The 27,379-nt window shown below is 52.7% G+C and overlaps 12 protein-coding genes and 1 non-coding gene across 13 annotated transcripts; 8 read left to right on the top strand and 5 right to left on the bottom strand.

Moving 5' to 3' along the window:
- The first annotated feature begins 465 nt into the window (after positions 1–465).
- Positions 466–3,079, top strand: BKA58DRAFT_341949 (uncharacterized protein). Its single transcript, XM_046168357.1, has 5 exons — positions 466–750; positions 850–1,019; positions 1,125–1,251; positions 1,300–1,677; positions 1,727–3,079. Exons 1-5 carry the CDS (start codon positions 526–528, stop codon positions 2,705–2,707), a joined length of 1,881 nt encoding a protein of 626 aa, XP_046023220.1. The 5' UTR covers positions 466–525; the 3' UTR covers positions 2,708–3,079.
- A 1-nt stretch (position 3,080) lies between these two features.
- On the bottom strand, positions 3,081–4,980 carry BKA58DRAFT_470854 (uncharacterized protein). The gene is made up of 2 exons (XM_046175207.1): positions 4,849–4,980; positions 3,081–4,803 (listed from the first exon to the last, which is right to left on the bottom strand). Exons 1-2 carry the CDS (start codon positions 4,905–4,907, stop codon positions 3,369–3,371), a joined length of 1,494 nt encoding a protein of 497 aa, XP_046023219.1. The 5' UTR covers positions 4,908–4,980; the 3' UTR covers positions 3,081–3,368.
- A 143-nt stretch (positions 4,981–5,123) lies between these two features.
- BKA58DRAFT_318990 (uncharacterized protein) lies at positions 5,124–5,408 on the top strand (the record flags this gene model as incomplete). Its single annotated transcript, XM_046167698.1, has 1 exon — positions 5,124–5,408. The coding sequence occupies one exon, from the start codon at positions 5,124–5,126 to the stop codon at positions 5,406–5,408; it is 285 nt and encodes a 94-aa protein (XP_046023218.1).
- A 213-nt stretch (positions 5,409–5,621) lies between these two features.
- On the top strand, positions 5,622–7,046 carry BKA58DRAFT_319786 (uncharacterized protein; the record flags this gene model as incomplete). The annotated part of the gene is made up of 3 exons (XM_046167735.1): positions 5,622–5,747; positions 5,800–6,651; positions 6,933–7,046. 3 exons carry the CDS (start codon positions 5,622–5,624, stop codon positions 7,044–7,046), a joined length of 1,092 nt encoding a protein of 363 aa, XP_046023217.1.
- Positions 7,047–7,366: 320 nt separating this feature from the next.
- Positions 7,367–8,990, top strand: BKA58DRAFT_470852 (uncharacterized protein; the record flags this gene model as incomplete). Its single annotated transcript, XM_046175206.1, has 3 exons — positions 7,367–7,865; positions 7,914–8,357; positions 8,420–8,990. The coding sequence occupies exons 1-3, from the start codon at positions 7,471–7,473 to the stop codon at positions 8,988–8,990; spliced, it is 1,410 nt and encodes a 469-aa protein (XP_046023216.1). The 5' UTR covers positions 7,367–7,470.
- Positions 8,991–9,052: 62 nt separating this feature from the next.
- On the top strand, positions 9,053–9,409 carry BKA58DRAFT_441565 (uncharacterized protein; the record flags this gene model as incomplete). The annotated part of the gene is made up of 1 exon (XM_046173829.1): positions 9,053–9,409. One exon carries the CDS (start codon positions 9,053–9,055, stop codon positions 9,407–9,409), a length of 357 nt encoding a protein of 118 aa, XP_046023215.1.
- Positions 9,410–9,768: 359 nt separating this feature from the next.
- On the bottom strand, positions 9,769–9,856 carry BKA58DRAFT_t59. The gene has a single exon. It is a non-coding gene; the product is annotated as a tRNA-Gly (tRNA).
- A 1,113-nt stretch (positions 9,857–10,969) lies between these two features.
- Positions 10,970–13,361, top strand: BKA58DRAFT_207235 (copper amine oxidase-like protein). The gene is made up of 4 exons (XM_046165966.1): positions 10,970–11,504; positions 11,553–12,247; positions 12,298–12,546; positions 12,599–13,361. Exons 1-4 carry the CDS (start codon positions 11,059–11,061, stop codon positions 13,237–13,239), a joined length of 2,031 nt encoding a protein of 676 aa, XP_046023214.1. The 5' UTR covers positions 10,970–11,058; the 3' UTR covers positions 13,240–13,361.
- On the bottom strand, positions 13,336–15,469 carry BKA58DRAFT_388221 (uncharacterized protein). The gene has a single exon (XM_046170628.1). The coding sequence runs from the start codon at positions 15,043–15,045 to the stop codon at positions 13,483–13,485; it is 1,563 nt and encodes a 520-aa protein (XP_046023213.1). The 5' UTR covers positions 15,046–15,469; the 3' UTR covers positions 13,336–13,482.
- Positions 15,470–17,579, bottom strand: BKA58DRAFT_388219 (S-adenosyl-L-methionine-dependent methyltransferase). Its single transcript, XM_046170627.1, has 2 exons — positions 16,445–17,579; positions 15,470–16,396 (listed from the first exon to the last, which is right to left on the bottom strand). The coding sequence occupies exons 1-2, from the start codon at positions 17,328–17,330 to the stop codon at positions 15,915–15,917; spliced, it is 1,368 nt and encodes a 455-aa protein (XP_046023212.1). The 5' UTR covers positions 17,331–17,579; the 3' UTR covers positions 15,470–15,914.
- A 1,533-nt stretch (positions 17,580–19,112) lies between these two features.
- On the top strand, positions 19,113–20,288 carry BKA58DRAFT_412689 (uncharacterized protein; the record flags this gene model as incomplete). Its single annotated transcript, XM_046172368.1, has 1 exon — positions 19,113–20,288. The coding sequence occupies one exon, from the start codon at positions 19,113–19,115 to the stop codon at positions 20,286–20,288; it is 1,176 nt and encodes a 391-aa protein (XP_046023211.1).
- An 822-nt stretch (positions 20,289–21,110) lies between these two features.
- BKA58DRAFT_364029 (SNF2 family N-terminal domain-containing protein) lies at positions 21,111–26,229 on the top strand. The gene is made up of 3 exons (XM_046168837.1): positions 21,111–21,626; positions 21,710–25,803; positions 25,855–26,229. The coding sequence occupies exons 1-2, from the start codon at positions 21,537–21,539 to the stop codon at positions 25,796–25,798; spliced, it is 4,179 nt and encodes a 1,392-aa protein (XP_046023210.1). The 5' UTR covers positions 21,111–21,536; the 3' UTR covers positions 25,799–25,803; positions 25,855–26,229.
- On the bottom strand, positions 26,230–27,322 carry BKA58DRAFT_388212 (uncharacterized protein). The gene is made up of 3 exons (XM_046170626.1): positions 26,998–27,322; positions 26,740–26,926; positions 26,230–26,680 (listed from the first exon to the last, which is right to left on the bottom strand). The coding sequence occupies exons 1-3, from the start codon at positions 27,298–27,300 to the stop codon at positions 26,394–26,396; spliced, it is 777 nt and encodes a 258-aa protein (XP_046023209.1). The 5' UTR covers positions 27,301–27,322; the 3' UTR covers positions 26,230–26,393.
- Positions 27,323–27,379: the final 57 nt, after the last annotated feature.

The raw sequence follows: 27,379 nt of genomic DNA, 5'->3' as shown, positions 1-27,379 counted from the left end.
GGAGTGCCCTCGACCCCCTTCTGGGCCTGGAGCAGAACATCCCAAAACGGTAGGACACTTGTAAGTCGCTAAGTTTCTTAACAACAGCATTGCGAATTGGATGAGATGCAATCATACGACCAGACCTGTGAGCAGGAGATTTTGGTGGAAGCAGTGATGAAGAGAAGGCATGTTTGAGAGCTCCCCTTCGCCATGGTCTCACTATATGCGAGTTGAGATATCGCTGTAGCACTTTGCGAACATCACGTATATAGCCGAATTAAACTCTCAGACTACAGAAGTGCTCTGATCCCATCGCTGCTCTGACATTGCTACCTTTTGACGCCTACTTTGTCAAACAAAGATGCCCTGATGAACGTGTCTATTGTCCTGCATTACAGGGATCCATAGAGTCGATCTTTGGGCTAGCGAAAGTAGCATTACCTCATGCCTGCCTAACCGTGCTCTGTTCGTAGTTCCTCTCCTCGTCCCGCAACTGCAGCCGCAACTACCACCACCAACATCAACCCCCGAACAACACCAACCATGGCCGATTCCGATTCTTCGCTGTCCTCTGCGCCCCCGACTGACGACGAGATGGAGGTTGAGGTTGAGGAAGCAAGCGCTGCAAAGGCCGTACCTCAGAAAAAGAAGAAGAAGAATGGCACAATCTTGACCTTTTTCAAGCATCGCTCGCCCTCGCCGCCTCCAAAGAAACGAGCGCCTTCTCCACCGCATGAGGCTGTACCAGAGGATAATCCAGACATTGCTGTACGTGTTGGACGCGTCCGTCGCGTCGTGACGCGCCGCATTGCACCGCAATCGCGCATAAATACTCCACCCAGACACCGCTAATGCCATGCGCTATAGTTCATTGTAATGTTTCGGTCGCGCTTCAACGAAGCCTTTCCTCGCGGTTCGCCTCACGTAGGGCCCCAAGACATCGAACAGGGTGTCGCGGAAGAGACGCCGTCCGCCGATGTCGAAGGCTTACTATGCGCCCTGCTCGGGCTCGTCCTCAATCGCAAGAAACCTGTCGAGTCAGTCCGACCCCTTTGCTCTTGACGAATACATATCCCCCGATCGCATAGGCCTTACAGATCGGATGGCATAGTGCACATGCTGACAAGTGGTGTGTTTTACAGGAAGGGTCATTACGGTCGCGCCCTCGAAGAGGCCATCCAAACCCAAAAATCGCAATGGCCCACCAGATGGACTGGCAACCCCATCAGTGGCGGTCGTAACTTTAACACAATGACGGCAGTGGAACGTGTAAGTGGTCGTCTATCAGAATGCTGCTAGATACTAACTGTCGCCCAGATCACCCTCCTCCACTCCCTCTGCCTCTGGAGCCTCAACCAGAATGAGCAAGTCAAGGTCATGATCAATACCGCATACAAGTCTCGCACTACCAAGGACAAACAAGATACCAACATTCCGTTGTCGGTACAAGCATGGGGTCGCGATGGTGATAAGCGCCGGTACTACCTGGTCGAAGGGCAGAATGACACCCACTTTCGCATCTACCGCGAGAGCGATCCCAAACTCAAGAACGTACAGTGGATCAGTGTCGCTGGCTCAATCGATGAGTTAAGAGCGCTTGCGACGAAGCTGGAGGAAGTGGACGGACACAAAGAGGCCAAGGCACTCGGCGAGCGTATGCTCAACGCTGTGCCACGATTCGAAGCTTCAGAAAACGTATGTCCTCGCTCAGTCTATACATCGTCTTATGCTAATGACCATGCAGAAACGCAAGCGACGAGAGTACACCCGTCAGCGCAAAGACGCTTTCACGCGCCCAGAACTCGGTTTCTCACTATACGAAGGCCGCACCCGCGGCAAGCGCCAACGATACACATTTGACGAAGAGGATGATTTTGACTCGGACAGTACATCTGTACGTCGGTCAGGGCGGCAATCAGGCCGCGACACACCCGCTGCGCCTTCTGGTCCTACTGTCACCGCCAGCGGCCGACAGGTCCGGTCTCGAGCAACAGGTTTATACGGTGAGACACTACTCAGTGGACAAGTCACCGATCACCCATCGCCTGCAACTGGCGATTACGTACGGTCTGATGTGTCGGAGGAACCACAGTCAGGCCCTGGCCGATCAACCCGCGCCGCCAACAGGGGTACCGCTAACGGCCGCTCACTGAACCGGACAGTAGATTCCGAAGATGAGGAGGATGCTACATCTTGGGATGGTGGAGATGATGACGAGGAAGAGCCAGATCAGATGGAGCTCGACGATGATGAAGATGACGCGGCGGAGGATTCGTCAGATGAAGAGGAGGAACCACACAGCCTCATGGTCACTCTGCGTTACCGGAAAGGCGCAACTGATGGCTCTGCTGCTCCCGACCAAGACGCACCCATGGCAAACGGCGTGGACCACGATGCCACTGCTGCGACACTAGGCGACACAGGCGCACCACAGCAGCCCGAGATTGCGCCTGCTCCAGAAACCTCAGCTCCCACATCCGAGCCCAGCTCCACCACGAACGGAATCTCCCAACCTGTTATCCCCGTCGCAAACCAACAGCTTCCTACCGGCAACCCAGAAGCGCTCCCCAAACTCGACGGCTTCTTCTCCGCCCCGACACCACCCTACAGCGCCCCCGAGGAAGCACCAAAACATCAGACTCCCGTCGACGTCCCTACCAACTCGTACGAAGCACCTCCACCACCGCAACATCCTACACCCACTCCTACCGCCAGCTGGCAATAGATCTGCCTGCGCACCTAATAAACCCATTTTTCATGCATACTACACATCATCTCCCAAGCCCCATGTGCGGCTGTCTTGGTTCAGTGCTGTTGCTTTTTCTTTTCCTGTCATAGCTAGAGAAAGACAGATACCCATGGCGTTTTCTCTTCCTCTCTTTCCCGGGCCAGGAGATGGTAGGATGGAGGTATTGTCTCTCAGATTAGCGTTGTGTTAAGAGGATGTATGGGCGTGGTCTGTCTACATATAGCATAGGTATCGCTTATGACTGGTAGACAATGGCACTTTTACATGAGAGAATGAGAGCCTAAATGCCTGGGATACGAATACTCTATGTGCACTGAGGAGTGTATGGGAAGGAAGTTTAATAGATGCAACTTGTGTTGTCATTTTGAGCAGTTGTGCGATTCCATTGTGATGCGTCCTGTGAACCAGGTATACGCAGAATATGGTGAGCTTCATATCTAGCGAAGCTCACCATACTCTGCCTATACCTGGGCATACGTCTTGTTTAAGGTACATCGGGTTCATACTCGATCGAATAAATAGGGACATGATGCAAGTAAAGCAAGACCTATGTTCCAAGCACGCTTTCGCTCCACAACGCCGCTGCTAGTGGTATTATATACATTCAGTCATGTCATCGTACAAATATCTATCCACATCACCTCGGTAAAGCGCCCGGTATGGCTCCCGCAATGCCCGTCGTAGTCCGACTCTGCAGTTTCGGTCTACCAGACCCCTTGGGCCTCTCTCTCTGCTCGCCCCGCCACCGCATACCGTCTTCCCGGGTATTTCTACTCTGGCTACGGGAGTCTGTTGCACTGGGTTTCCTAACCCCAGCTCTGATTTCTGCTTCGCGCATCTTCTGGCCTTCTGCTTCTATGCGCTCTTCTAGGGTGGCGTTTTCAGCGATGGGGCTGGGGATGAAGGATGTTGAGCCAGGGGCTGTGCCGTTTCCTTCCATAACAGCGATTTCGTCGTCCTCATCCTCTTCGTTCTCGCCGGCTGCTGCGTCGGCGTCTTCTGTGGCTCCGCCTCGCGTGTTGTGTTTGCGGGGCCAGAGTGAGGGGAGCACGATTTGTTGGAAGCGGGGTTCTACGGCTCGTTCGTCGAACCAGGCGTGTACGCGAGATTCGATGAGCTGGGCGATTTTGGGTACGTCTTGGAGTCGTGATCGCGAACCGACTAGGGAACGCACGGAGAGGTCGAGGCGGTAGTCGTCTAGGAAGGTAAAGGCTAATGTGGTGGGTCGGTGTGGTGGTGCGCCTGATGAGGATGTTGGGCGGTTTGGCGAGGAACTTCGGTGCGTATTTGATGTTGGCGATGGCATGGGCGCGGTGGTTGGTGGAGGCGAGGAGGAGGGTATGAAGGACACGGCGAGGGTTCCTGAGAATCGTACAATGCTCACAGCGAGCGCGACTGGTAAGACTGCGGACATGGGTTTGGGCCAGTTCAGGTTCAGTGTCGTCTCTATGCCGATGGTAATGACATCGCTCAGATCAACATCCATGCGCGCTTGCAGTCTCTCCTTCTCATCCGTATTGCCCGGTCCGTACCAGAATCCGTCTTCTGCTGGCATGACTCTGCAGTTGCTGAAGATGGGGAACTCATCACCCAATGCTATCTCCGTCACCCTGATCTCGCCAATCCAGTCCGGCTTGCTGCCCGTGTTCAAGACCTCGGTGAGCGAAGTAAGGATCGCGTCGTCTTGTCTTGCATCGGCTCTCAGCTGTGCGATTGTTTGTGCAATGAGCACATTAAACCAATCCAAGCTCTCTGGCTGGTGTCCCTTTACGTTGTAGTATGTCTTCGCTAGGATAGTCGTTATGCTTGGCCCTCCCCTGCTCTCCTCGCCTTTTCGTATTATGCTTCTCGATGGTTTGTGGCGTAAAGAGAGAGATGTCGAGTTTGCGCGCGTTCTCAATTGTTTATACGACTGTTGGTGGGCCAAGGTTCGAGCTCGGCGGAGGGAGTTGAGATGCAATGCGCGGTCGTCGGCGGACGGTGGCTCTCCGAAGATGAAGAACTTTATGAAACAGAACATCAAAATCGCAATCGAAAGCTGTCCAAGTAAGAACCCTTGTGTAAAAGAGAGTCTGTAGCAAGTTAGCGGGGTCTCTGCATAGGATGGGCAACTGTACGATGACGAGCCGCCCTGTGTGACGGGCAGCGCCACGGGGGTGGGCACTGCTTTGACCATAGTCGCGACTGGATACTTGCTACCGTGTTGACAATTGCATGTTGTGTGTGGATTGGTGATTTCGAGCAGAGGCTGAAAGACGTAATTGTGCATCGGAACCTTGGAAGGATGCCGACCTAGCCATATCGATAAGCCTCCTAATCACTCCACGCGCATCTCCGCAGCCCCGAGGTCTCCCCAGACGCAGACCCGCGACAAGGCACGACTCTACCTAGGATGCCCCTTCTCTCCAAGGTCGTCACCTTCAGGACCCCCACCAACCGCGCCGCTGCCATCAAGGCGAATAGAGTCATCCGATCCATCAAGAGCAGATACCGCGCCCAGGCCTTCCTGTTCCTCGCATACCACTTCTTCCTCACGTCGCCTATGCACCTCGACATATTTATCATGTTCTTCATTCTCGTCAGCAACTTCATGAACCGGCAACAGGCTTTTCCCAGCCAATTGGTCATCGAGGGACTCCGCTTTCTGATCGACGAGAGGAGGTTCATTATGCCTTGAGTGTTGGTTGGTCATATCAAGCCCACTTCCTACGCGACACGAGAATACTCTGAATTACTCGCATATACATATCAAGTGCGCGACGTAGCTTCGTTGCCCCTTCACCTGAACCAGACGGAGATAGCGGCAGTTGCAAGTCCGATTGGTTGCCAAGCTCCCCACCTTCTGGGCCAGTTCAAGATCGCATACCATTGTAGCGTCTTCAACCTCCTTATGGATTTCGATACCCAAAGTCAAAGCCTCTCGCCAGGCGCTGCAATTCATAACCCCAATCTCATCCTCCCAGCAACTTGCGACCCGCCATCCGAGCACAATCCGCCCAAGCGAGCAGTATGGATAGTAAGTTGACCAGCATGTTGCATGGTTCTCGATAGCTAACACCTTCCTGTAGGTCTTCGGAGCGACCGGCCACATGGGACGATCCCTCGTTCGAGCGATACTAGCGCACGGTGACCAATGCACCGCGGTGGGATGGACCGAAGAGAACACACCTGAACAGATGGATAAGTGGCAGAACAGAAACTGTTTGGGCTTGCTATGCGACGTGCGAGTGCGCGAGACAGTGGATCAGGTCATCAGGAAGAGCATCGAATACTGGGGTCAGGTGGATGTCATAGCGAACAGCACCGGCTACGGCGTCATAGCAGCATGCGAGGATCAGGACGAGTACGACCTGCGCAATCAATTCACCACAAATTTCCTCGGAACCCTCTACATCTTGCAACTGTCACTTCCCTACTTCCGCTCCCAAAACTCCGGTCGATACCTCATATTCTCATCCACGGCTGGAGCCCTGGGCGTGCCTGGCCTCGGCCCGTACTGTGCGACCAAGTACGCTGTGGAAGGGCTCATAGAGTCGATGTTGTACGAAGTCGATATATTCAATATCAAAGCCACACTTGTCGAGCCTGGGCATGTTCGGTTGGACGAACCAGATGACAACATATTACCACCCAGCTATACTTCGGTGCCCGTTCCGGGAGCAGGTCCTCCGAAGCCGAAACGTTACGGCCATTTCTTCGTGAAACCGAACCCAAGCGAGCCCTATGCGGGACTGACAAGTCCGGCGCAACACGCGCGACGGATGGTACAGTGGCTGAACGACAGACAACCGGTGAGCGCTGTAAAGAGCGCAGAGCTGGTGTGGCAACTGGGACATTGCAGCTATCCTCCGTTGCGATTGATTCTGGGGAGCTACGCCGTGGAGAGCATCCGAGACCGTCTGAAGAGCATTACAGAAGAGGTATGCATTCTTCTTCTTCTTCTTCTTCTTCTTCTTCTTCTTCTTCTTCTTCTCTTCTTCTTCTTCTTCTTCTTCTTCTTCTTCTTCTTCTTCTTCTTCTTCTTCTTCTTCTCTTCTTCTTCTTCTTCTTCTTCTTCTTCTTCTTCTTCTTCTTCTTCTTCTTCTTCTTCTTCTTCTTCTTCTTCTTCTTCTTCTTCTTCTTCTTCTTCTTCTTCTTCTTCTTCTTCTTCTTCTTCTTCTTCTTCTTCTGCTGCTGCGCCTAGCATATTAACTCTTTGCAGATCGAGGACTGGAAGCATCTTTCATTCCCTGTTTCTATGCCTCCGGAAGAAGAGGACGGAAAGGACAATCTCAAAGAGGAGCAGGAGCAAGACGATGAACAAATGCAGGACTGAAGAGGAACTTCCGCTATTGGTACAACGAACGCGTGGATTCCCCATGCCTGTACCCGCTTATACAGATACCACAACTTCGAATCATATCGCTTAAACAGAACGCGGCAAACGACATATCGGTTTTTTGAACGTTTACAGTAATACGATGTGGTTATTCTTTCGATGGACATATCGAAATGAACGAGAGCCAGACCTTTCTCGGTTTACAGCCATCGCAGTTGGGTCAGCTCGCTTCGCATGCTGTGCCACCTTGATCTATCTGTATAATAGAATTTAGAAACACGCGATGCGAACTTGTTTGCTGCTTCCTTTGTTGCACAAGGTTTTCTTGTTGCTTACTTACCGTGCTTTCTAGATTCATTTATTACTACATCTCGTTTCTTCCACCATTTGGAATCTTCTAATTCCGCGCTAGACTGCTGTTATGGACAACGAAATGCGACCGGCCCGGCAGTCCCCGACTTTCGCTCCCAAATCTCCTGGGACTGATCAAGATAGCTGGAAGACCGCTCCAGGCTCACCGAGAGAAGACTTCAGATTCAATATTGACGCTATTACTGAGGAATGTGGAACATTTTCCAGTGATATCAAGAGGTCCAGTAGGCAGCCACACGCACTGAGGCGGGAGTATAACGAAAAGTTTGACTATGCCGAACATAATCCAGATATAGACGGCATCGACTGGAGACCTCGCTTCAAAAATCAGTTTCCATGGATCGGTTTTGCAGGCCTCATGGTTATCTTTGTGGCAACGGCTACGGCTGCAGTCATTCTGGTGTCCTCGCACAAGAAGCGCGTCAAAGGCTGGCCGTTTACGAGGTAAGTTTGACAAATACACCTCAGATCGGGTCGCGACTGATGGAACAGTTTTCCTGCTCAGCCCAACGTCTTACTCAACATTGCAAACCAGATCCAGAATCTGGGTTTGATCACTTTAGTCAGCCATGGACTGGCTATCGCATGGTGGAGAACAGCCTTGCGCGGTAGCTCTCTCCGCGTGTTACATAAGAATCATGTATATTCGTACAGCTTCTACGCGATTGTTACCTCCGGCAGATACTTCAATCTGATCGCCCTCGCCGCACTTATGACCAAATTTGCTGTTGTGGATAGTACTCTCGTCCAGAAAGCGACAAGGACGATTGTGACGCAGCAAAAGGAGTACGCCAATTCCACCATGACTGGATGGATTGAGAGAGATTGGCCCGCGAATTTTGGCGGGATTCCGGGGGCAGATGGTCGTATCAAGACGGTCGATACGACCTGGCCAGCGTCTTGGATGCATATAACGGCAAGCTCGCGGATAGCAAGGTGCACGATCCCCTCAATAACACGGTATCTTTCTTCGATTGTCCCTATAGACAGAAATGCAGTGGTGCTATCGAAGGCTTGGGCTTTGCGTTCAACTGCACCACCGGGTACGAAAAGGTTGATTATGGGCTACGGCAGTGGGAGGGATCTGAATGTTTCGGCACATCTTACTCGTTGTGGGATGTCAAGTTTGGACCATCATGGACAAACGAAACTAAGCCATACGCCAGCACCGATCTTAAGATGCAATATGTCGACAGCCAAGCTGGGAAGGACGATCGTTCCTGCCCAGGCACTATGAATATTCGCACATGCGAGATCAGACCCGCAATCGTTCGATACCCCGTTACTGTCATGTTACCAAGAAAAGAAGAACTAGACGGCAGAAATATCGTCACACATATCAAGTTCTTCAATGACGATCGGTCGTGGAGAGTCGTTACTAACCTGAACAATATCACCCAAATCGACGACTTGAAGGTACTAAATACCGCCAACCTCAACGAGTACTTCAACGAGACCTCCATTGTCGGAGCCCTGGCCTACATCAAAGGCGCCCCCAAGACCGACAGAGACAAATGCAAAGCCCTCGGCAAGGCCAGCCAAAACATACATCCGTCACCAGCATCGTAGAAGACTACCTAACCTCCTTTGTCTACGTCGGCGGCGCGCTCGCGGCAACTTTCATCACCGTTATGCTCGTCCTACCCGTCTACTGGGGCTTCTGGCAACTCGGCCGTAAAGTCACCTTGGGTCCACTCGAAATCTCACAAGCCTTTGGTGCGCCAATCATCGCGCCTGACAAGATGAAAGCGTATCACGGTGACCTCGATCAGGTGTTTGAGGACGTTGGGGATAGGAGAGTGCAGTATGGGCAGCTCAAAGATGCGCCGCCGGGGCAAATGGGACTTGCGGAGCCGGAGAGGGTGGTGGTGCCGAAGGCTAGTCATCGGTGGCGGGTTAGTGGGCAAAGGGAGAATAGGAGGATTGGACTTGGTGCAGTCTTTGGAGGTGCAGTTGCTGCTACTATGTCGGGGAATCCGAGGGATTGAGTGTGAATTAACGATATGTTGTGGGTGATACGGGTACGATGCAAGGGTGAGTTTGTGTAGTCGTCCGGAGCGCAGTACGTGGTAATCGACGGATAGCAACTTATTGTATATTACAGAAAGGCGAATGCAGTAGGATAATAGTGCAAGCGCAAAAAGAGTACCCCCAACTTCACACTTTCCAGGTCCTTGTCATCTCGTCTGCCACGCTTCGCATCCCGCTGCTGGTACGGGAGAGCCGGCGCTAGCCAAGTTGCGGCCACGCTGCAGTCACGTATGCTCACAACTACCAGCTCAAAAATATAATGTATCAACCACAACGTTGCCAGGACGTGTAGGATGGCAAAAAGAATAGAGTGAAATGCATCGGCCGGGAATCGAACCCGGGGCTAGCCGAAACTGTCCTGTGAAGGATGGCAACGGCTAATTTTACCACTAAACCACCGATGCTTGAATCATTGAGATGGATGATTTGATGGAAATACTACACAATTAATCGTTAATATACTACTTGGCAATAATGGAAAGACGGCGAGCTGTGCAAAACATGGGCTGTGTGTGGGTCAACATTCTGGGTGTGGGTTAGCTTGATGCACGAGTCGAGGACCATCCACCAACGATATTGGTTTCCACTAACGGCGTCTAGACGATGGATAGACTCATTTTCTCACTCACGTACAGCTAATCAATTGGTAAAGGAGTCTATCAAACAATGTATTACTGAGCATTGATTTATATAGCAGGCACATTCCTCAAAACAAAGACTGGCGTGTCTTACAAACATCGTCACTGTTTCTGCAATATTGGACAGGGAGTCCCAACTACATGGCCTCGCATGCTGCCTGATATCGCGCGACTTCCATTGATTTCATACCTAGGTAGCAATCGAATCGGTAAAGTGTTCGGCAACGCGACTTATCGCGGCAATCAGATACGGAGTAAGAATGATGCCGGAGTATCCTGTGTAGTCTTCTCGCTATCACGCCAAGCCGGTGTGTTATGGTTGTACCTACCTAGGTAGGTAGTGCATAGATCTCGCACTATATCACGGAACAAAGCTTGGTATCCGTTTCCCAAGCGTGCTCCAGATCGTCGACTTACATAAAATGACTACCGAGATATCCAGACTCACTGTCTCTATCGCTGTAGCGCAACGTTCCGTCCTGTGGTAGCCCAAGCCAGACGAATAATCTGACCCACAGCGGAGGTAATTCCGTTGGAGGATTCGACTTCTTCAAGCGCAACATTCCGCGAAGAACACCGCGAGAGCACCGTCTTCCCGGTTCATATCCTGTAGTTGCAGGGGCTGGGATAGATAACGCTTGTGTATCTGTGTGTCGCTCGACAGAACGTGCAGCACATGGTCATCAACACCTCGCACTAACCGAACTTGGAAGGTACATGCGATGTTCCGCCAGAGGGCATGACGGCGGTACTGCTTCGCGTGTTTGAACGTATCACCACGGTCTATCATCTCATGCCCCCGCTTCCACGCTTCGAGACACGGGCTCGGCAAGATGTGTATGTTTGTAGATAAATTGGCTCGTGTCCCTCCAGACTCGACCACTTCTCTTCTACTCCATCTACGCCACACCAGCTCCGGGTGAAGACAAGATTGTATAGCCTTCCTTCATTCAGACACACACTACACCATGGCCCCTCATCCCTTCAGTATCCTCAACATAGAGGAGACACGCGTTGCGCGTGACACCATCCTCTCCCTCCACAAAGACTGCGTTGTCGATTTTCGGGAGATCTTCCTTCAAGAACCAGCAAAGGAGCTCATGAAACAGTACCTCGAGCTCGAACATGCAGCAAAGCCAGGACAGTCACCAGCTTCAAAGCGACCACCGCGGTTGGCCAAGTGCCAATACGACGTCATCGGCTCAGACAAGATACCAGAGTACCATGAATCTATCATCGATGTTGAGCAGAGGAAGAGAGTACGACATGAGATTGTGGGAAAGGAGAAGCAGGCTGCGTTGACGTTGTGGGAGTTTCAACACCTTGTCAAAGCGTGTGAGGAGAGTGATATGTTTAAGGAAGCTATGGCTGAAATCAAGCTGCCTGATGGGTTTGAGTTGGTCGTTGAGCCTTGGTAAGTACCCGTGTCGACTTCAGTATACCACGTTACTAACGATCATAGGCCATACGGTGGTCTTGACATTGGTGCTGAGAATCGAAGATACTTCCAAGGTCTATGCTTCGCACAGGACATGAGGAACGGCAATGCCGACTCAAACTTCTACGCCTACCCCTTACCACTAATTCCTGTCATGGATGCACAAACAAGGAAGATCATCCGTGTCGATCGCCTCGCTACCGGTGGAAAGGGCGATAGCCTGACAGGCCAAACACACTCCGAGCGCGTTCTGGACCACTGCGAGGGTGCAGAATATGTTCCTGAACTACTGCAAGGTGGTCTTCGACAAGACGTGAAGCCCATCAACATCACACAGCCAGAGGGACCTTCCTTTAGCGTCACAGACGAGTCACTGGTTGAGTGGCAGAAGTGGAGTTTCAGGGTCTCTTTCAACCCCCGTGAAGGAGCTGTGCTGCACGACGTCAAGTATGATGGCAGGAGTATCATGTACCGGATGAGCATCTCTGAGATGTCGGTCCCATATGCTGATGCTCGTCCACCATTCCACCGCAAGCAAGCTTTCGACTTCGGTGACGGAGGCGCTGGAAACTGTGCCAACAACCTGTCCCTGGGCTGCGACTGTCTCGGTGTAATCAAGTACTTCGACGCCGTCGTTATTGGTAACGACGGCGAACCAAAGGTCCATCCTAACGTAGTCTGTCTTCACGAGCAAGACAATGGCATCGGCTGGAAGCACAGTATGTATCCCCACATCAACTTCTCAACCCAAACTAACCCACATAACCAGCCAACTGGCGAACTGGCCGCGCAGTAGTCACCCGACTACGAGAACTCGTCGTCCAATTCATCATCACCCTCGCAAACTACGAATACGTCTTCGCCTATAAGCTCGACACGGCCGGCGGCATTACCCTCGAAGTCCGCGCAACCGGCATCGTCTCCGTCGTGAACATCGACCCAGGCAAGACCTCCGACTACGGAAACGTAGTCTCAGGCGGCATCCTCGCCCAAAACCACCAACACATCTTCGCAGCTCGTATGTCCCATCATGCCCAAAAACATCAACCCATCTCACTAACCACCCACAGGTTTCGACCCCGCAATCGACGGCCACAAAAACACCGTCGTATACGAAGAATCGCACTCGACCCCCATCAACGCAACCACAAACCCCGCCGGCAACTTCTACGAGATCCGCAAAACTGTCATCGACAAATCCACCGGCGTCGACGCAAACCCCTTCGACCACCGCGTCTTCAAGATTATAAACCCCTCCAAGACAAACCCCAAATCAGGGAACCCCGTCGGCTACAAATTCGCACCACTGCCCACGCAGAAGATACTCGCTGCACCAGGCAGCATTCAAGCGCAGCGTGCACTCTTCACGAACCACCATGTATGGGTGACCAAGTACCAAGACGACGAGCTGTATGCTGCAGGACGATTCACGATGCAGAGTCAGTTGGAGGACGGGGGTGTGCATGACATGGCCGCACGCAAAGACGGGGTTGAGAATGAGGATTTGGTAGTTTGGAATGTGTTTGGGTTGACGCATAACCCGCGGGTGGAAGACTGGCCTGTTATGCCTGTGGAGATCTACCAAGTGCATTTCAAGCCGAGTGATTTCTTTGAGAGGAACCCGGCGATTGATGTGCCGAGTACGAAGAATCAGGCGAGTGTGCTGGTGGAGAAGGAGAAGGGATGTTGTGGTGGGGAGCAGAAGCTCTAGTGGTGCTGAGAGGGTTCGTTACTTGTTAGTTGAGATGTATGGAGCATAGTCAATGTATGTCGCACAGTCTTGCATCATTGCCTTGGTGGTTGTGAAAGGGTAAAGCGTGGTTCATGCTATGCTATACTATGATGCGCTGCATCTTTCAAAAGACTAAACCAATCTGATAGTCATCCAATCATCAAGCAGTGGTATACCAAACGCCAAGATACTCCAAAGTCATGTATGTTTGTACACGGGTATTTACATGCCCCAAGCGCCAGTGACAGCATTCAGAGCACCGTCAACAGCCTCCTCCAAGGTCTCAACCCTCAGTCTGAGTGTGCGGTTCTCCTCCCGCTCCTTTGCCAGACGGCCCCAAACAGCGGACTGTGCACCGCCCTGGCAGTTGGCGCATCCCCACCCACCTTTCGCGATGTCGACTTTGCCCTCTTGTTTCTGCTCGTATGTGCTTCCTCGTTTCAAAGGCTGAGGCTTGCGTCCCTTGGGTGTGATGTCGTGGATGTCGGTATCGAGAATGGAGGAGCGGTCGGTACCAGTGGGGCTGAGGCAGCTTCTTGAAAAGACGCTTGCGGCATCAGTCTCGGCTTCAGACTCGAAGCCGGAATCGACACTGATCTCCGAGCCGGATACACGGTTGTGCCGACGAGCGTTCTCCTGGCATGAAGCGTGGTCACACTGTGGTGCGCCTCTGATGAGGGCTAGACTCCTCTTACGAGCCGCCTCTTCCTCTTGACGAGCCTTTCGCTCAAACGCAAGGTCCTCCATGAGGCTTCGCATCTGCTCGTCTTGCTCAGCTGCCTTTGCCGCCATTGTCTCCAGCTGCATCTTCAAATGCCTTGCTCGTGTCTCGGCCTCGTCAAGCTCGTCATCCTGCGCACTTTGTTCGGCATGTGCATCTCCCAACGCGGTGGAGAGTTGGCGGTATGCGGTCTGGTAGCGAGAGAGGAGCGCTTCGGCGTTGGTGAGGAGGTCATGGAAGGACGAGGGTGCTAGTGGATCGGCAGGTCCGTGTGGGAAGAGCGACTGCGAGATGCTCAGGTTGAGAAGCTCATCGTCGGGGTTGTGGTATGTGGGGGATTGCTGTGGAGGGGGTACGGCGGCGTTCTTTTGTGTGGACAGCAGCCATGCGAACTTGCTGCTAGTGGTGGGCTGGCTCGGGGCCTTGCTCGGGGTTTGGGTGTCGTCTGATCGTCTCGGGCTCTGCGACGTGCCCCTCGTAAGGGAAGAACCGCGGTTGAAGAGGTTGGTCATCATGTTGCCCCTCTCCTGTTCCTCCTCCTCGGACTCAGAGTCGTATTCCTCTCCCGACTCAGAACCAGAATCCGAGTATTCGTCTTGCTGTCCGACACCCAGCGTCACGGGTGCAGAGGAGCCGTTGAACCAGTTCTGTAGTGCCCTAATCTTAGGCTGGCTAGCGCTGGACTCGATAGCGCCTCTAGAGGGGATGAAGCTTGCTAAGGACTTTGTAGGTGAAGATGCTCTTGAAGTATGTTGCTGGATTGTCGATGTTGCGCGATTGAAGTTGTCGAAGATGGTGCCAGTCAGCGTTCGCTGGTGAGTTCTGCCAGATCGAGGGAAGTCTTCTAGTGGGGAAGGTGCATGCGGGTCATATGCCGTTGCAGTAGTGGGTGTTAAAGCGGAAGGTGGTGGTTGAAGGCCGGTAATGTCCACGTCGTCGAAGCTGTGCACCTGATCGCCGACCACGGGACTCGAGATCTTTCGACTGTGGTTCGAGCGGTGCGTCGCATAAGGGGCCTGCGGCGGCTGTTGGAGCTCCACGTTGTGAGGGGCGTTGCGGCTCATTCCAAACTACAGCCGCTAAAGGACGTCCGGTGCCGGGATTGCAAGAAGGCACGCTGGTCAGAGGGCGAGAAATGGGTCAGTCGCCCAAGGATCGTCGAGCAGATGGATGTTTACGTGTGAAACGCGAAAGCAACGGTTTCAATGCTGCTGCTAGGCGGGGTTCTGTTGAGGGTAACCCGGCCAACACGGTCAATCTATCGATAACAAGGCGGAACGAGGGTTGTGGGAAGGTAAAGCGGCGGTCAACGAATGTTTGGTGGTAGAATTGGTAAAAGACGCAGTGAAATGTGTCACTGCCGGTATAGTGTACCAGAGAGCAAAAAGAGGGTTCAACGTTTCGTGAGCAAAGGGCGAGGTTTTGTCCTCGAGGGCTGTTTCGCGTGGTTGGCAGGAAACAGCGTGGCAGGGAACTAGATTTTGTGAGGCTGGGACGGTTAGCTCGCCCCGTCATGTACGCAACGCACACCGCAACACGTAGCCGTCGCTTGAAGAGTCCAATGACGCCTTGCCAGACAGAATGCTCTAATGCAAGACAGCCTGTAAGACGTCTTCGACCCTGTTGTCAAGCCGTTCGCTCTGCGTTCGCGTTTCGAAACATTTCATCGTGCAACAGTTAGCGCACGGCCCAGTACGCGTTGAAATGAGCAGGGAAGGCCTATCTGGAGAAGCTCACTCAACAACAGGAGATTCAGCGACTGAGACGCTGGTCGCGTGTATCCTGTGATTGCGGCATCACACGTCTGCTTCCCATTCAGTGGAGTTGCTCGCACTCGCCCACTGCACTTACCCCACAAAACTTCACACCGAATAATCGCGTACCCTTAAAAGTTCACCGCATCTTCTTGTAGCTACACTTTTATTCGAACCGTCTAGCTCTGCACGAGCAGGTGCGCGTCTTCTGACGTGCCCCACCGCTCCGTTCCATCTTCGGGTAGTACCACCCAGGGCGCCTTTTCTCGCAGAAAGATATGCTTCACAACTTTGGGTGCCACTTCCGTCTTAAGGGTCTCCAGATCGACCGTTGCCATGCACAACCCCAGACCGTCGGGATCGGAGCAGTATGACATAGATATCGGAGCTCCGCAGCCCGTGCAAAAGGTACGTTCCGCAACGGTCGATAGTCTTAGGACTGTGCGCGTATCCGCATGCGTGAAGGAGATGCTGTCTTTGGGAACATGTGTAAAGGGCAGAAAGCCTGAGCCTGAGACTTGCTGACATGCGCGACAATGGCACAGTGTGATGTCTGAGGGTGCAGCGCTCGATGTGTATTGCACGCCGCCGCAACGACATCCACCTTTGAAGACAATGTCATCTCGTATAACTTGCGGCACATACCTCGAACCGTCCGCAGCTAGATGACACGTTAGTTTCGTCTGGTTCAGCTCCATGGGTCACTTACGTCTCCGCGCAATACCGAGGAAGACCGAGTCAATCTCCTCAATCTTTCCATCTATCGCCAACTTCTCCCACTCTTCCTTGTAGATCTTTTGTGCTTTCCTCCGAATGTCATTGTTCGCAAACGTTCTCGCAACGTCCTTGACAATCACGTTTTCGACGAAGAAATCGTCCCACTGCTCCATCTCGTACGTACGTCGGCCGTATCCCGCTTGACTCTCTACAGTAACAACTTGGTCTACCTCCACGCCCGCAGACTCCAGCATCTGCTTCAAGGTGTCTTCTGATTTGCTCCATGAACGGTTGTATGGAATGGGAAGTTCCAACCTGCGGGCAACCCTCTCAAGTACCATGCCGGAGACCAAGTTCCTCGGATGTGTCGCATCCATGGCAATGACACCTCCAGGCTTCAGGAACCCTGCCCAATGCTCAATAGCAACTTTTGGATCGGGAAACAAGACTAGAGCAGAAGCCACTGTGATGACATCAAATTGCTTGCCCTTGAGTTCTTCGGTCTCTTCTAAATGCAGGACGTCGCCTTTAAGGAAAGTCGTGTTTGCGTATTTGTCGCCCCCTTGTGTCTTTCGGTGAGTAGCGACCGCGAGCATACCAGGAGTGACATCAACTCCGATAACATGCCCTTGTGGTCCTACCGCCTCGGCCTCGCGGAATGTCAACAGCCCGGTGCCACATGCGAGGTCCAGTATCTGTTGTCCTGGTTGAATATCGAGATAGGATATGAACCGCCTGGTGAAATCGTTGTGCCAGGTAGCGTCGTAATCCCAGGACTTCGAGTCATAGAAGCGGATAGCGTCCGCTGCTTGCCGCTCGCCTGACATTTTGGCCGATTTGAAAGTATCGACGGTTGGAGATGGGAGACCTCTTTTCATATGTACGGTTATGGAGAGCGTTGGGGGGATTGACCAATGAGCGGCGGGCTGCTTTGAAATCTACACTTGCTTTCAATGTGCCCAGTGAGACTCCACCTCTGGTTCCTTCTCTTTTGATTGGAGATGACGAAAATATGACGAACATAGAAACCTGATACTGTTGCGCAGCTTTGCTCAGGTTATAACTTTCTCGAGATTTCGTGGACGCCGCTGAAACTCCCGCGAGGACGCAGGAGGGGTGCCGAAGCCGTGAACCACTAGTGCCAGGGTTTCTGGCAAGCGCGAGCGACTACGGGTCTTTCCCGCTGCTCCAGGGCTCCTTCCACGTTACTATTTTCGGCTTTCATCATCATCATCATCAGGATTCGTTCTCTTCAAACCTTGGAACCGTTCCTCCTACACATGCGATGCGCATCCATACGTAAGCTAGTTTCCATTCTGAACGCGACCTTGAGACAACGCCATATACTCTACTGGGCTAGAGAAAGAGCTTGGAGATGGTGTAACTTCTCGATCTCATTTCACCTCTCGCGAACAGCAACAATAATTAGGACATCGTTGAAGCCCCCCCCCCCCTGATATACGAGATGCATGTATAGCCGTTTCATGTTTGCGATACCAGTGAGGTGGGCTCCTTCCGCAATGGAACAAACACGACAGCTGCTGGTATCACGGAGTTTTGGAGCAGTACCAGGACGCGCGGAGCCGCCCATCCCACGTCTCCTACGGGCTCTTCCACACTGATACTTGGAGGTACAGAGTGCAGTTCTCTTATTTTACAGCCCACGGGGAAGCTCCTGGGCAAGATATATACGATCCAAGTAACAACAAGTCTCCGGATTACTGATCAGAAGCCTGCACATAGTGGAAGTATTGTCGATCATATACTGCCGGGTGGACTTGCATAGCTGACGCACAGGCTAAACGGCACTTCAGCAAGAGCCCCACTGCACCCCGCAACGTGGGGAAGCACAGAGAGCCGCGATCACGGTATTAATTTCTATTCAATGGTCGAGCCAGGGCTTCTAGAGTGCATACGTCTTCTTGCGTCCAATGGACCCTCACGCTGTGACGAGCTCCATTTCGAAGTCCTGGCAAGGCATTCGCTGTGCTGCGCCATGCCCATATGAGTCTACAATACCCGGATTTGAACATAGTTCAGGTGGTCATGTCTCGTTTTGGGGGACACGGCAGGTCAAGGGTGTTATAGTGCGAGGCGATCTTCTCGCGGCTCAAGGGAACTTTTGCACCCCAATCGATGATACTGATTATACAGATCACGAATAGTTTTTCCATCAATGAGCTGTTGACGCATGGGAGGGTTATGCTACTTGCTGAAGGCAGTACAGTAGATGCCTGAATGGATTACATGGGACACGCTGTGATCCGACAATCCGCGCGTTGATCTCAAAGGCACGAATCCAAAAGCTATGTGTGTTATACTACACAAGGCTCTTTTGTATAGCCTTTAGAACACCTACTAGAATAGCGTTTCGCAGATGTAACAGCCGTAAGCCAGTGATATTCGACTACAATGACCTTGCTCCTCGATTGCGTGGGAGCATGAAGAAGACCAGCAGGTGCCAAGGCGTGTCCTTTATTGCAGAGCAGTCACGCTACGAAGCTCACTTTGTCATACTAATGCATCCATATAGTGGCTATATTTCCCCGCGGGAATGCGGAATGCATGTGGAGGATATCGTCACTATATAAGAGACGGAAGCCCGTCCGCAATCATTAGTGTTGGTCCTTCAGTGTTCAGAATACATCAAGCCGCCCAACATGAAATACTCACTCGTCCTTCCGCTACTCGCCACAACCGTTCTTGCGGCACCGGCCACTGAGAAACGCCAGGACGCGACATGCACTGTCCCAACAACTTTTCCCACCACCGCCAACTCCAAGTTGCCGAACCCCTTCAAGTTCTTCGACGGAAGGGCTGTTACAACGAAAGCCGATTTCGCATGCAAGAACAAAGAGGTTAGCGCTGCCATTCAGGCACAGGAACTCGGTGACTTCCCCAAGAAGCCATCAAGTGTTACTGCTACCTTCTCTGGTTCCTCTCTCTCCATCACCTCGACCGAGGGAGGGAAGTCAGTTTCTTTCTCGGTCTCCATCAAGAAGCCTAGCGGGACCGGTCCTTTCCCAGCCATCATCGCATATGGTGCTGCCAGTATCCCAGTCCCCAGCAATGTCGCCACGATCACTTTCAATAACGACGATATCGCTCAGCAACAGGGCGGCAACAGCCGTGGAAAAGGCAAGTTCTTCGACCTGTACGGGTCCAGCCACAGTGCTGGTGCTCTCACTGCCTGGGCATGGGGCGTGGACCGTATCATGGATGCTCTTGAGGCTACTCCCAGTGTTGGCATCGACCCCAAACGCGTTGGTGTGACTGGATGTTCTCGTAACGGAAAGGGGGCTTTCGTCGCCGCTGCGCTTGTTGACCGTATTGCTCTGGGTCTACCTCAGGAGTCTGGCTCCGGTGGTGCCGCCTGCTGGCGCATTTCTGATTCTGAGAAGGCCAAGGGAAAGAACATTCAGACCTCCAGCCAGATCGTTGGCGAAAATGTGTGGTTCTCCACGAGGTTCAACTCCTTCAGCACCAAGTCCAACACCCTTGCTACGGACCATCATCAGCTCGCTGGTATGGTCGCTCCTCGTGGTCTGCTGGTCATCGAGAACGAGATTGACTGGCTCGGTCCGGTTGCTACTACTGCTTGCATGAAGGCCGGTCGTCTCATCTACAAGGCTCTCGGTGTGCCGGACAACATGGGCTTTACTGGCTCTGGCAACCACAACCACTGTTCGTTCCCATCCAATCAGCAGGCTGATCTTACTGCGTTCATCAACAAATTTCTGCTCAACCAGACCTCGAACACGGCCAACATCGAGAAGGGCCCGTCTGGTGCCGATGCTGCGACGTACATTGACTGGACTGCACCTACACTCACTTAGGACCTGGGTTTAATCTTGGGAATCTTGGAAAACAGCGAACTTGACCTGGGCTTGGATATGTACATAGTTGGCAATGAGTTCGTAGCTGAATGACATCCATGGCTCTTTGCCAAGATTGTAGCATCTTTAGATTGCCTTGGTCGCAGAACCCTGCCCAGTCTGAACCTGGAACCAACATGATAACGCATGGACTAGATGAATGCGCTGATCAAAAAGCAAATTTCTTCAGACACTAGAGATTGAAGAAGAGATGTTGTCAGCTACCTCGCCTTTCGTTTATATGTGTACGCAGTCGAGCGTCGTTGCAGATGGCTAAACGGGGCGATGGGAGCCTCACACCGTCGTTCAGCGCAAATCCAGATTTCTCACCACCAAGTCCTTTTTCGCTGATAGAGCCGCTAGGCAGGCATAGGGATAAAATAAGGCGCCTCCGTTCACAATTTGGGCATGTCTGACCGAAATTGACATTGGGAACAGGCCAGGGAAGGAATGAAGGGGGGTTTGATGTTCGCTGGACTGTGGTAGCAGGTTTAGAGGGGTCGTGGACGTGGCACCCACTCCACTCGTTCCTCCGCCTCCGATGCGGTGGCTTATTCGGCACTAGTCCACGTCAAGCGCGTTGTTTATCTGTCTACCCCACAACCACTGCTTCAGTGAACGTGAATGAAGATGACTTGAATAGGAGTGAAAGTAACGCTGCAGGACGACCACCACGCGCTGATTGGCCACAGCCCCAATTGAGCCATCACATGATTGCCAAGCCGCTAACTCGATTGCGACGCAACAACGCTCCAGGCTAGAGGACGTCCCAGCCCGCCGCAGCAGACGTTCAACACCACTCCCGATATCACTCCCAGTTGCGCCCGCATCTCAATATCCCCGCAACACGCTGTCCACGACGCGTATAGCGGTTTCCATCGCTTTTAGAGCGCGCCCGCGCCATCGCCACCTCCCACACCGAAATTGCGCGCACCCCCTTCAGCCTCACCACACAACGCGACTCTGCCAACGGCGCTCCCCCGAAGGTCTTTCATCGGCTTCATCAACACAACGGCCGCCACCACCACGACGCCGCACGATAATGTTATAGAATCGCTGCACGCGCCACCATACCTCCCGCGACTGTCCTTCCCTCATAATTGCGCGATTGCCGCCTAGCTCGACCCGCGACCGCGTCGACAGCGGACATCTCGTATCTTGGCTATTCACCGCGCATCACACCCATTATACTGAACCACCACCACCACCATGGCGTCGGTTCAGGCCAATCCAGAAATGCCTGGGCAGGGTCCCCTCGCTGCCAACATTACGCGCGAGCAGATTCAGCATGTCTTCCAGGTACGTACTGGTGCTTTGCCGCGTGTGCCTTTGCGCCCTCTGCAATTACCCTTGCCCACGAAGCTCACTAACACTGTCTTTAGCGCTATACCCAGATGAAGCAACAAGGCGTCCCCGAGACCAACCCCGAGTTCATCAAGGCGCGCAATCTTCTCACCATGGTGCAGAAGCAAAATCAGTTCCAGCAACAGCAGAAGATGCTACGGCAACAGCAAATGCAGCGCCAACAAGGCCAGATGGATTCCCAAGCCGCACAACAGAACGGCGCTGGCATGGCCATGCCTAACGGCAACAAGCCAGCTGCTTCCGCTGAGGGCAAAGTCGCTACGCCTGCGCCTGCGCCTGCTTCGAGCGGACCTTCATCTACCATCCAGACTGCGACTGCTGGCGGGCAAGCTCCTCATGGCGACGGTCAGACCCCCACATCGGCGACTGCTGGTTCAATGCCGCTGAATAAAGATCAACTCCTCATGCTGCGCGCCCAGATTGGGGCTTTCAAGCATCTATCCAAGGGTCTCCCATTACCCTCTAATATGCAGCAGCAGATCTTCGGTCACCACCAAGCTAAGAAGCCCCAGAACGCTGCCGAGGCGGTTGCTGCCGCTTCTCAGATGCTCGACAATGCCACCCGTGCAGGCAGCGCCTCGAGCGCAAACGGCGGTGCAGTACAGGAAACCCGGACTCTACCTCGTCTCCCTGATACCTTTATCGATCCTTGGAGCAGCGAAGCCTTCCGCGATGTGAACTACATCTCCCACACCCAGCGCAAGAACCGACCATACCTCGCAACCATTATGCCTCAGGGCGTTGACATGGATGCGGTCCAGCAGAGCATGGAAGATATACGCAAGGAGCGTGAAATCCTCCTCTACAACCGCCTCACCGCGAGGAGAGCCGAACTAGAGAAGGTCCACGCAAACATTGGCTCTTGGGATACCAGCAAGACCGATACACCTGAAGATGATGGAAAGGTCAAACTGGCTCTAGTCATTGAGCAGAAGAAGCTCAACCTGTTGGAGAAGCAACGGAAACTGCGGAGAGAGATCGCCCAGCAGATGATCCACGCTGACAACCTTGCGATGACAGCGAACCGAACAGTATACCGACGCCTCAAGAAGCAATCGATGCGCGAAGCTCGTCTTACCGAGAAGCTGGAGAAGCAACAACGCGATGCACGCGAGACCAAGGAGAAGAAGAAGCACCACGAGTTCATCGATGCCATCCGCAAGCACCGCACAGAATTGCAGGAATCCGGCGCGGCTCAGCGTATGCGTCTGCAGAAGCTCGGTCGTACCATGATCACTACCCACCAGAACATCGAGAAGGAAGAGCAGAAGCGCATCGAGCGCACCGCGAAGCAACGTCTGCAGGCTCTCAAGTCCAACGACGAAGAGACATACCTTAAGCTTTTGGGTCAAGCCAAGGATACCCGTATCTCGCACTTGCTCAAGCAGACCGATGGTTTCTTGAAGCAACTCGCCGACTCCGTCAAGGCACAACAGCGATCTGCAAACAACTCATACGAGCCAGAGGAGCCCGAAGAGGAAAGCGAAGCCGAGTCTGGCGATGAAGATCGTCCGGGCAAGAAGAAGACTGACTACTATGAGATTGCTCATCGTGTCAAGGAGGAGGTTACGCAACAGGCTTCCAATTTGGTTGGAGGTACCCTGAAGGAATACCAGCTGAAGGGTCTGCAGTGGATGATTTCCCTGTACAACAACAACCTGAACGGTATTCTTGCAGACGAGATGGGTCTCGGAAAGACTATCCAGACCATCAGTTTGATCACCTACCTCATCGAGAAGAAGCGACAGCCAGGACCTTACTTGGTCATCGTACCGCTGAGTACACTCACCAATTGGACCAACGAGTTCGAGAAGTGGGCGCCGAGCGTTACCAAGATTGTCTACAAGGGTCCTCCCAACTCGCGTAAGCAATACCAGCAGCAAATTCGATGGGGGCAGTTCCAGGTTCTCCTCACCACATACGAGTTCATCATCAAGGACAGACCAGTCCTCAGCAAGATCAAGTGGGTACACATGATTGTCGACGAGGGTCACCGTATGAAGAATGCCGGTTCGAAGCTCAGCATGACCATCACACAGTACTACACAACACGTTATCGTCTCATTCTTACCGGTACTCCACTGCAAAACAACCTCACTGAACTGTGGGCTATGCTTAACTTCGTCCTACCCACCATCTTCAAGTCGGCCACTTCGTTCGACGAGTGGTTCAACACTCCTTTCGCCAATACTGGAGGTCAAGACAAGATGGAGCTTACAGAAGAAGAGCAGTTGCTCGTCATTCGTCGTCTTCATAAGGTGCTTAGGCCTTTCTTGCTCCGTCGTCTCAAGCGCGATGTCGAGAAGGATCTTCCCGACAAGACCGAGCGTGTGATCAAGTGCAACTTCTCTACCCTCCAGGCGAAGCTGTACAAGCAACTCGTCACACACAACCGACTCATGGTCAGCGACGGCAAGGGCGGAAAGACTGGTATGCGTGGTTTGAGCAATATGCTGATGCAGTTGCGCAAGCTGTGCAACCATCCGTTCGTATTCGAAGAGGTTGAGGACGTCATGAATCCAACCAAGGGCACCAACGATCTTCTATGGCGTGCGGCCGGCAAATTCGAATTGCTTGACCGTATTCTACCCAAGTTCCACGCTACAGGGCATCGTGTCCTCATGTTCTTCCAGATGACACAGATCATGAACATCATGGAGGATTACTTGCGGTTGCGAGGCATGATGTACCTGCGTCTAGACGGAGCGACCAAAGCAGATGACCGATCCGACCTACTGAGGTTGTTCAATGCTCCCGACTCACCATACTTCTGCTTCCTGCTTTCGACGCGTGCCGGTGGTCTGGGACTGAACTTGCAAACTGCGGATACAGTCATCATTTACGACTCGGATTGGAATCCTCACCAGGATTTACAAGCCCAGGATCGTGCTCATCGTATTGGTCAGAAGAACGAGGTCCGCATTTTGCGTCTTATCACTTCCAACTCGGTTGAAGAGAAGATTCTCGAGCGAGCCAACTACAAGCTGGACATGGACGGCAAGGTTATCCAAGCTGGTAAATTCGACAACAAGTCCAAGGATGACGAGCGAGACGCCATGTTGCGTATCATGTTGGAGTCTGCTGAAGCTGCCGAGAGCCTTGAACAAGAAGAGATGGACGATGACGACCTGAACCAGATCATGATGCGTCACGACCATGAGCTGATAACCTTCCAGGAGATGGATCGGAAGCGTTTGGCTGAAGATCCATATGGTCCCGGTAAGCCGCTTGGTCGCCTGATAGGTGAGAGCGAGTTACCCGACATCTATCTCAATGAGGAAGCTCCCATTGTCGACGAGAAGGATGATACACCTGCTGGTCGTGGCGCTCGAGAGCGTACTCGCGTCAAGTATGATGACGGTCTTACCGAAGAGCAGTGGTTGGAGGCTGTCGACAACGACGAAGACACTATCGAAGCTGCTATCGCCCGCAAAGAAGCTAAGGTCGCCAAGCGGGGTAGAAAGAGTGGCGGAGCGCGTGACGAGGATTCGCCTGTACCTTCACGTGCTAGTTCAGAAGAACCCATGCCGAAGAAGAGAGGTCGTAAACCCAAGGCTGAGAAGCGCAAAGCTGATGAAGCCTCCCTTGATGTTGACCTCGCACCTCGGAAGCGCGGTCGACCTGCTCCAGCCAAGGACATGCTGCTTCCTGACCAGCGAGCGTCGCTTCAGAAGGTCGTCAATGTTGTTTACGAAGCTCTCAACGATCTGGAAGAGGAGTCGCAAGATCCAAACATTCCCAACCGTGGTATCATCGACCCATTCATCGAACTGCCAGACAAATGGGATTACCCGGATTACTACCAGCTGATCAAGAACCCCATCTGCATGAAGCAGATCGAGAAGAAGATCAACAAGAAGGAGTACCACTCTGTGAAGCAATTCCGTCAAGACCTTGGCTTGCTGTGTAACAACTGCCGCACCTACAACGAGGACACGTCACTGCTCTTCCAAGACGCCAACCTCATCGAACAGACCGCACTTGACAAGCTCCGTGAAGCAACCGCGGAGTTCCCAGAGTGGCAAGATTACGACGACGGTGGCAGCGTGCACGGCGGTCTTAGCACAATGACAAGCGCAGTTGGCACACCACGAGCTGGCGTCTGAAGAACGTAAGTCACAGCACTACATACCGTTTATCGAGCATCTACTTACAGTACCAGATGACAACGTACGTCCTCAACCACGACGCGTGACACCGAACCACCTTATACCTTCTCTACATGTCGTTTATTGCCTCACTGTATAACTTGCAAAGACCTGGAGAAAGAAGATTGGAGAAGATATCATTCCAGGCATTTCCATTGCGCGCTTGCACGGTTCTTTGTCGCTCCACACAACATTGGGCGCGGCTTTTCCCATGGTTTTAAGATGCTTGATTGAGTAACACGATTCTGGGGTTCAAGGGGGGGTTTTCTTTTCTTTTCAAAGTGGAGTTTGATGCATGCATGCATGTCTATTGTAGCTAGTGAAAGCTCAGTTTGGCTTGCCTGCCTCTAGATAAAAGGGCAGTTTGATGGTCGGAGAGAGGGAAGAATGTGATTGTTTGCATTCGTTCTAACGCGATTTGCTTGGGGTGATGAATAGATGTGGATGGCCTTCTAAGCTATGCAGAGTCACCAATCCAATATATAACTCAACTTCCACCCATATGAGCGTCTAACAACCACCAGCGTCTCGCCCAGTCATATGACCTGCTCATCTATGCCTGCTCCGCGTTCCACTTGACGCAGTCCTGGAACTTCACGCCTGAACCACCAAAGATATCTAATGCGCTGCCGATGGTAAGATCCACCTTGCCCTTGCTCAGCTCCTTGACCAATTCCAAATCTTCAATCGAGCGACCTCCACCGGCATACGTGACGGGTATGCTGCACCATTCAGCCAGCTTGGCAACAAGTTCGTGATCGATACCGCGTTGTAGGCCTTCGACGTCGGCGGCGTGGATGAGGAACTCGCTGCAGTGGGGTTCGAGGAGGGATATGGATTCTACACATGTTCGTCAGTTCCTGGTCTGGGACAGCGAGAGTGGGTTTTGGTGTATGTACCTTGGTTCAATTCAAAGTCGGTGATAGTCTGCCACTTGTTCGTCGCAACGAACCACTTGTCGTCTTTCCTTCGGCAGGAGAGGTCGATGACAAGTTTAGTTTTGTCGTTGTCGAGGGCTTGGAGGACGGCTTGTAGGCGGTCCATGGAGAAGGTGGAGGAGGGGAAGAGGTACGATGTTATGATTACCTACTGCGCGTCGATTAGTTCAATCTGCCTTTTGTAATAGTGTGTGTGTTTTGTTATAGGGCAAAGCTCACCTTATCTGCGCCTCTCTCAATCCATTCGGCCGCGTTCTTCTCAGTAATCCCGCCGCCGACTTGCATTCCACCTTTCCATGCTTCCAATGCTTCTTGCGCTGCTTGGTCATTCCCCGGACCGAGCATTATGACGTGTGCGCCTTTTAGGTCATGTTGTTTATATAGGTCGGCGTAGAAAGCGGAGGGGTGTTCGGAGGTCCAGTTTGTCTTCAGGACGTCGGGGGTTGTGGTGTTGAGTGTGCCGCCGACGATTTGCTTGACGCTTCCGGCGTGGAGGTCTATACAGGGACGGAAACGCGTCATCTTGCGATATGTGTTCGTGGTGATGGTGGTGTTGCGGGGGAGGGGTCGAGTGAAAGACGGAGGTCCGAGCGAGCATTTG

Source organism: Alternaria rosae (assembly GCF_020736505.1).
Source record: "Alternaria rosae strain MPI-PUGE-AT-0040 chromosome Unknown BKA58scaffold_7, whole genome shotgun sequence".
NCBI classification, from domain to species: domain Eukaryota; kingdom Fungi; phylum Ascomycota; class Dothideomycetes; order Pleosporales; family Pleosporaceae; genus Alternaria; species Alternaria rosae.
The sequence above is the reverse complement of the archived record's forward strand: the minus strand, read 5'-3'. Positions and strand labels throughout refer to the sequence as shown.

Bases quoted from the DNA above. Each gene is read 5' to 3' on its own strand.
- BKA58DRAFT_388219 (XM_046170627.1), bottom strand. From the start codon at position 17,330: ATGAAAAGAGGTCTCCCATCTCCAACCGTCGATACTTTCAAATCGGCC. The intron at 16,397-16,444 runs GTAAGTGACCCA...CGTGTCATCTAG, and splicing joins CCTCGGTATTGCGCGGAGAC to CTGCGGACGGTTCGAGGTAT.
- BKA58DRAFT_388212 (XM_046170626.1), bottom strand. From the start codon at position 27,300: ATGACGCGTTTCCGTCCCTGTATAGACCTCCACGCCGGAAGCGTCAAG. The intron at 26,927-26,997 runs GTGAGCTTTGCC...GACGCGCAGTAG, and splicing joins TTGAGAGAGGCGCAGATAAG to GTAATCATAACATCGTACCT. The intron at 26,681-26,739 runs GTACATACACCA...GAACATGTGTAG, and splicing joins CGACTTTGAATTGAACCAAG to AATCCATATCCCTCCTCGAA.
- BKA58DRAFT_388221 (XM_046170628.1), bottom strand. From the start codon at position 15,045: ATGAGCCGCAACGCCCCTCACAACGTGGAGCTCCAACAGCCGCCGCAG.
- BKA58DRAFT_341949 (XM_046168357.1), top strand. From the start codon at position 526: ATGGCCGATTCCGATTCTTCGCTGTCCTCTGCGCCCCCGACTGACGAC. The intron at 751-849 runs GTACGTGTTGGA...CATGCGCTATAG, and splicing joins AGGATAATCCAGACATTGCT to TTCATTGTAATGTTTCGGTC. The intron at 1,020-1,124 runs GTCAGTCCGACC...TGTGTTTTACAG, and splicing joins AATCGCAAGAAACCTGTCGA to GAAGGGTCATTACGGTCGCG.
- BKA58DRAFT_207235 (XM_046165966.1), top strand. From the start codon at position 11,059: ATGGCCCCTCATCCCTTCAGTATCCTCAACATAGAGGAGACACGCGTT. The intron at 12,248-12,297 runs GTATGTATCCCC...CCACATAACCAG, and splicing joins TGGCATCGGCTGGAAGCACA to CCAACTGGCGAACTGGCCGC. The intron at 12,547-12,598 runs GTATGTCCCATC...AACCACCCACAG, and splicing joins CCAACACATCTTCGCAGCTC to GTTTCGACCCCGCAATCGAC.
- BKA58DRAFT_364029 (XM_046168837.1), top strand. From the start codon at position 21,537: ATGGCGTCGGTTCAGGCCAATCCAGAAATGCCTGGGCAGGGTCCCCTC. The intron at 21,627-21,709 runs GTACGTACTGGT...CACTGTCTTTAG, and splicing joins AGATTCAGCATGTCTTCCAG to CGCTATACCCAGATGAAGCA.
- BKA58DRAFT_470854 (XM_046175207.1), bottom strand. From the start codon at position 4,907: ATGGTCAAAGCAGTGCCCACCCCCGTGGCGCTGCCCGTCACACAGGGC. The intron at 4,804-4,848 runs GTACAGTTGCCC...AACTTGCTACAG, and splicing joins ACACAGGGCGGCTCGTCATC to ACTCTCTTTTACACAAGGGT.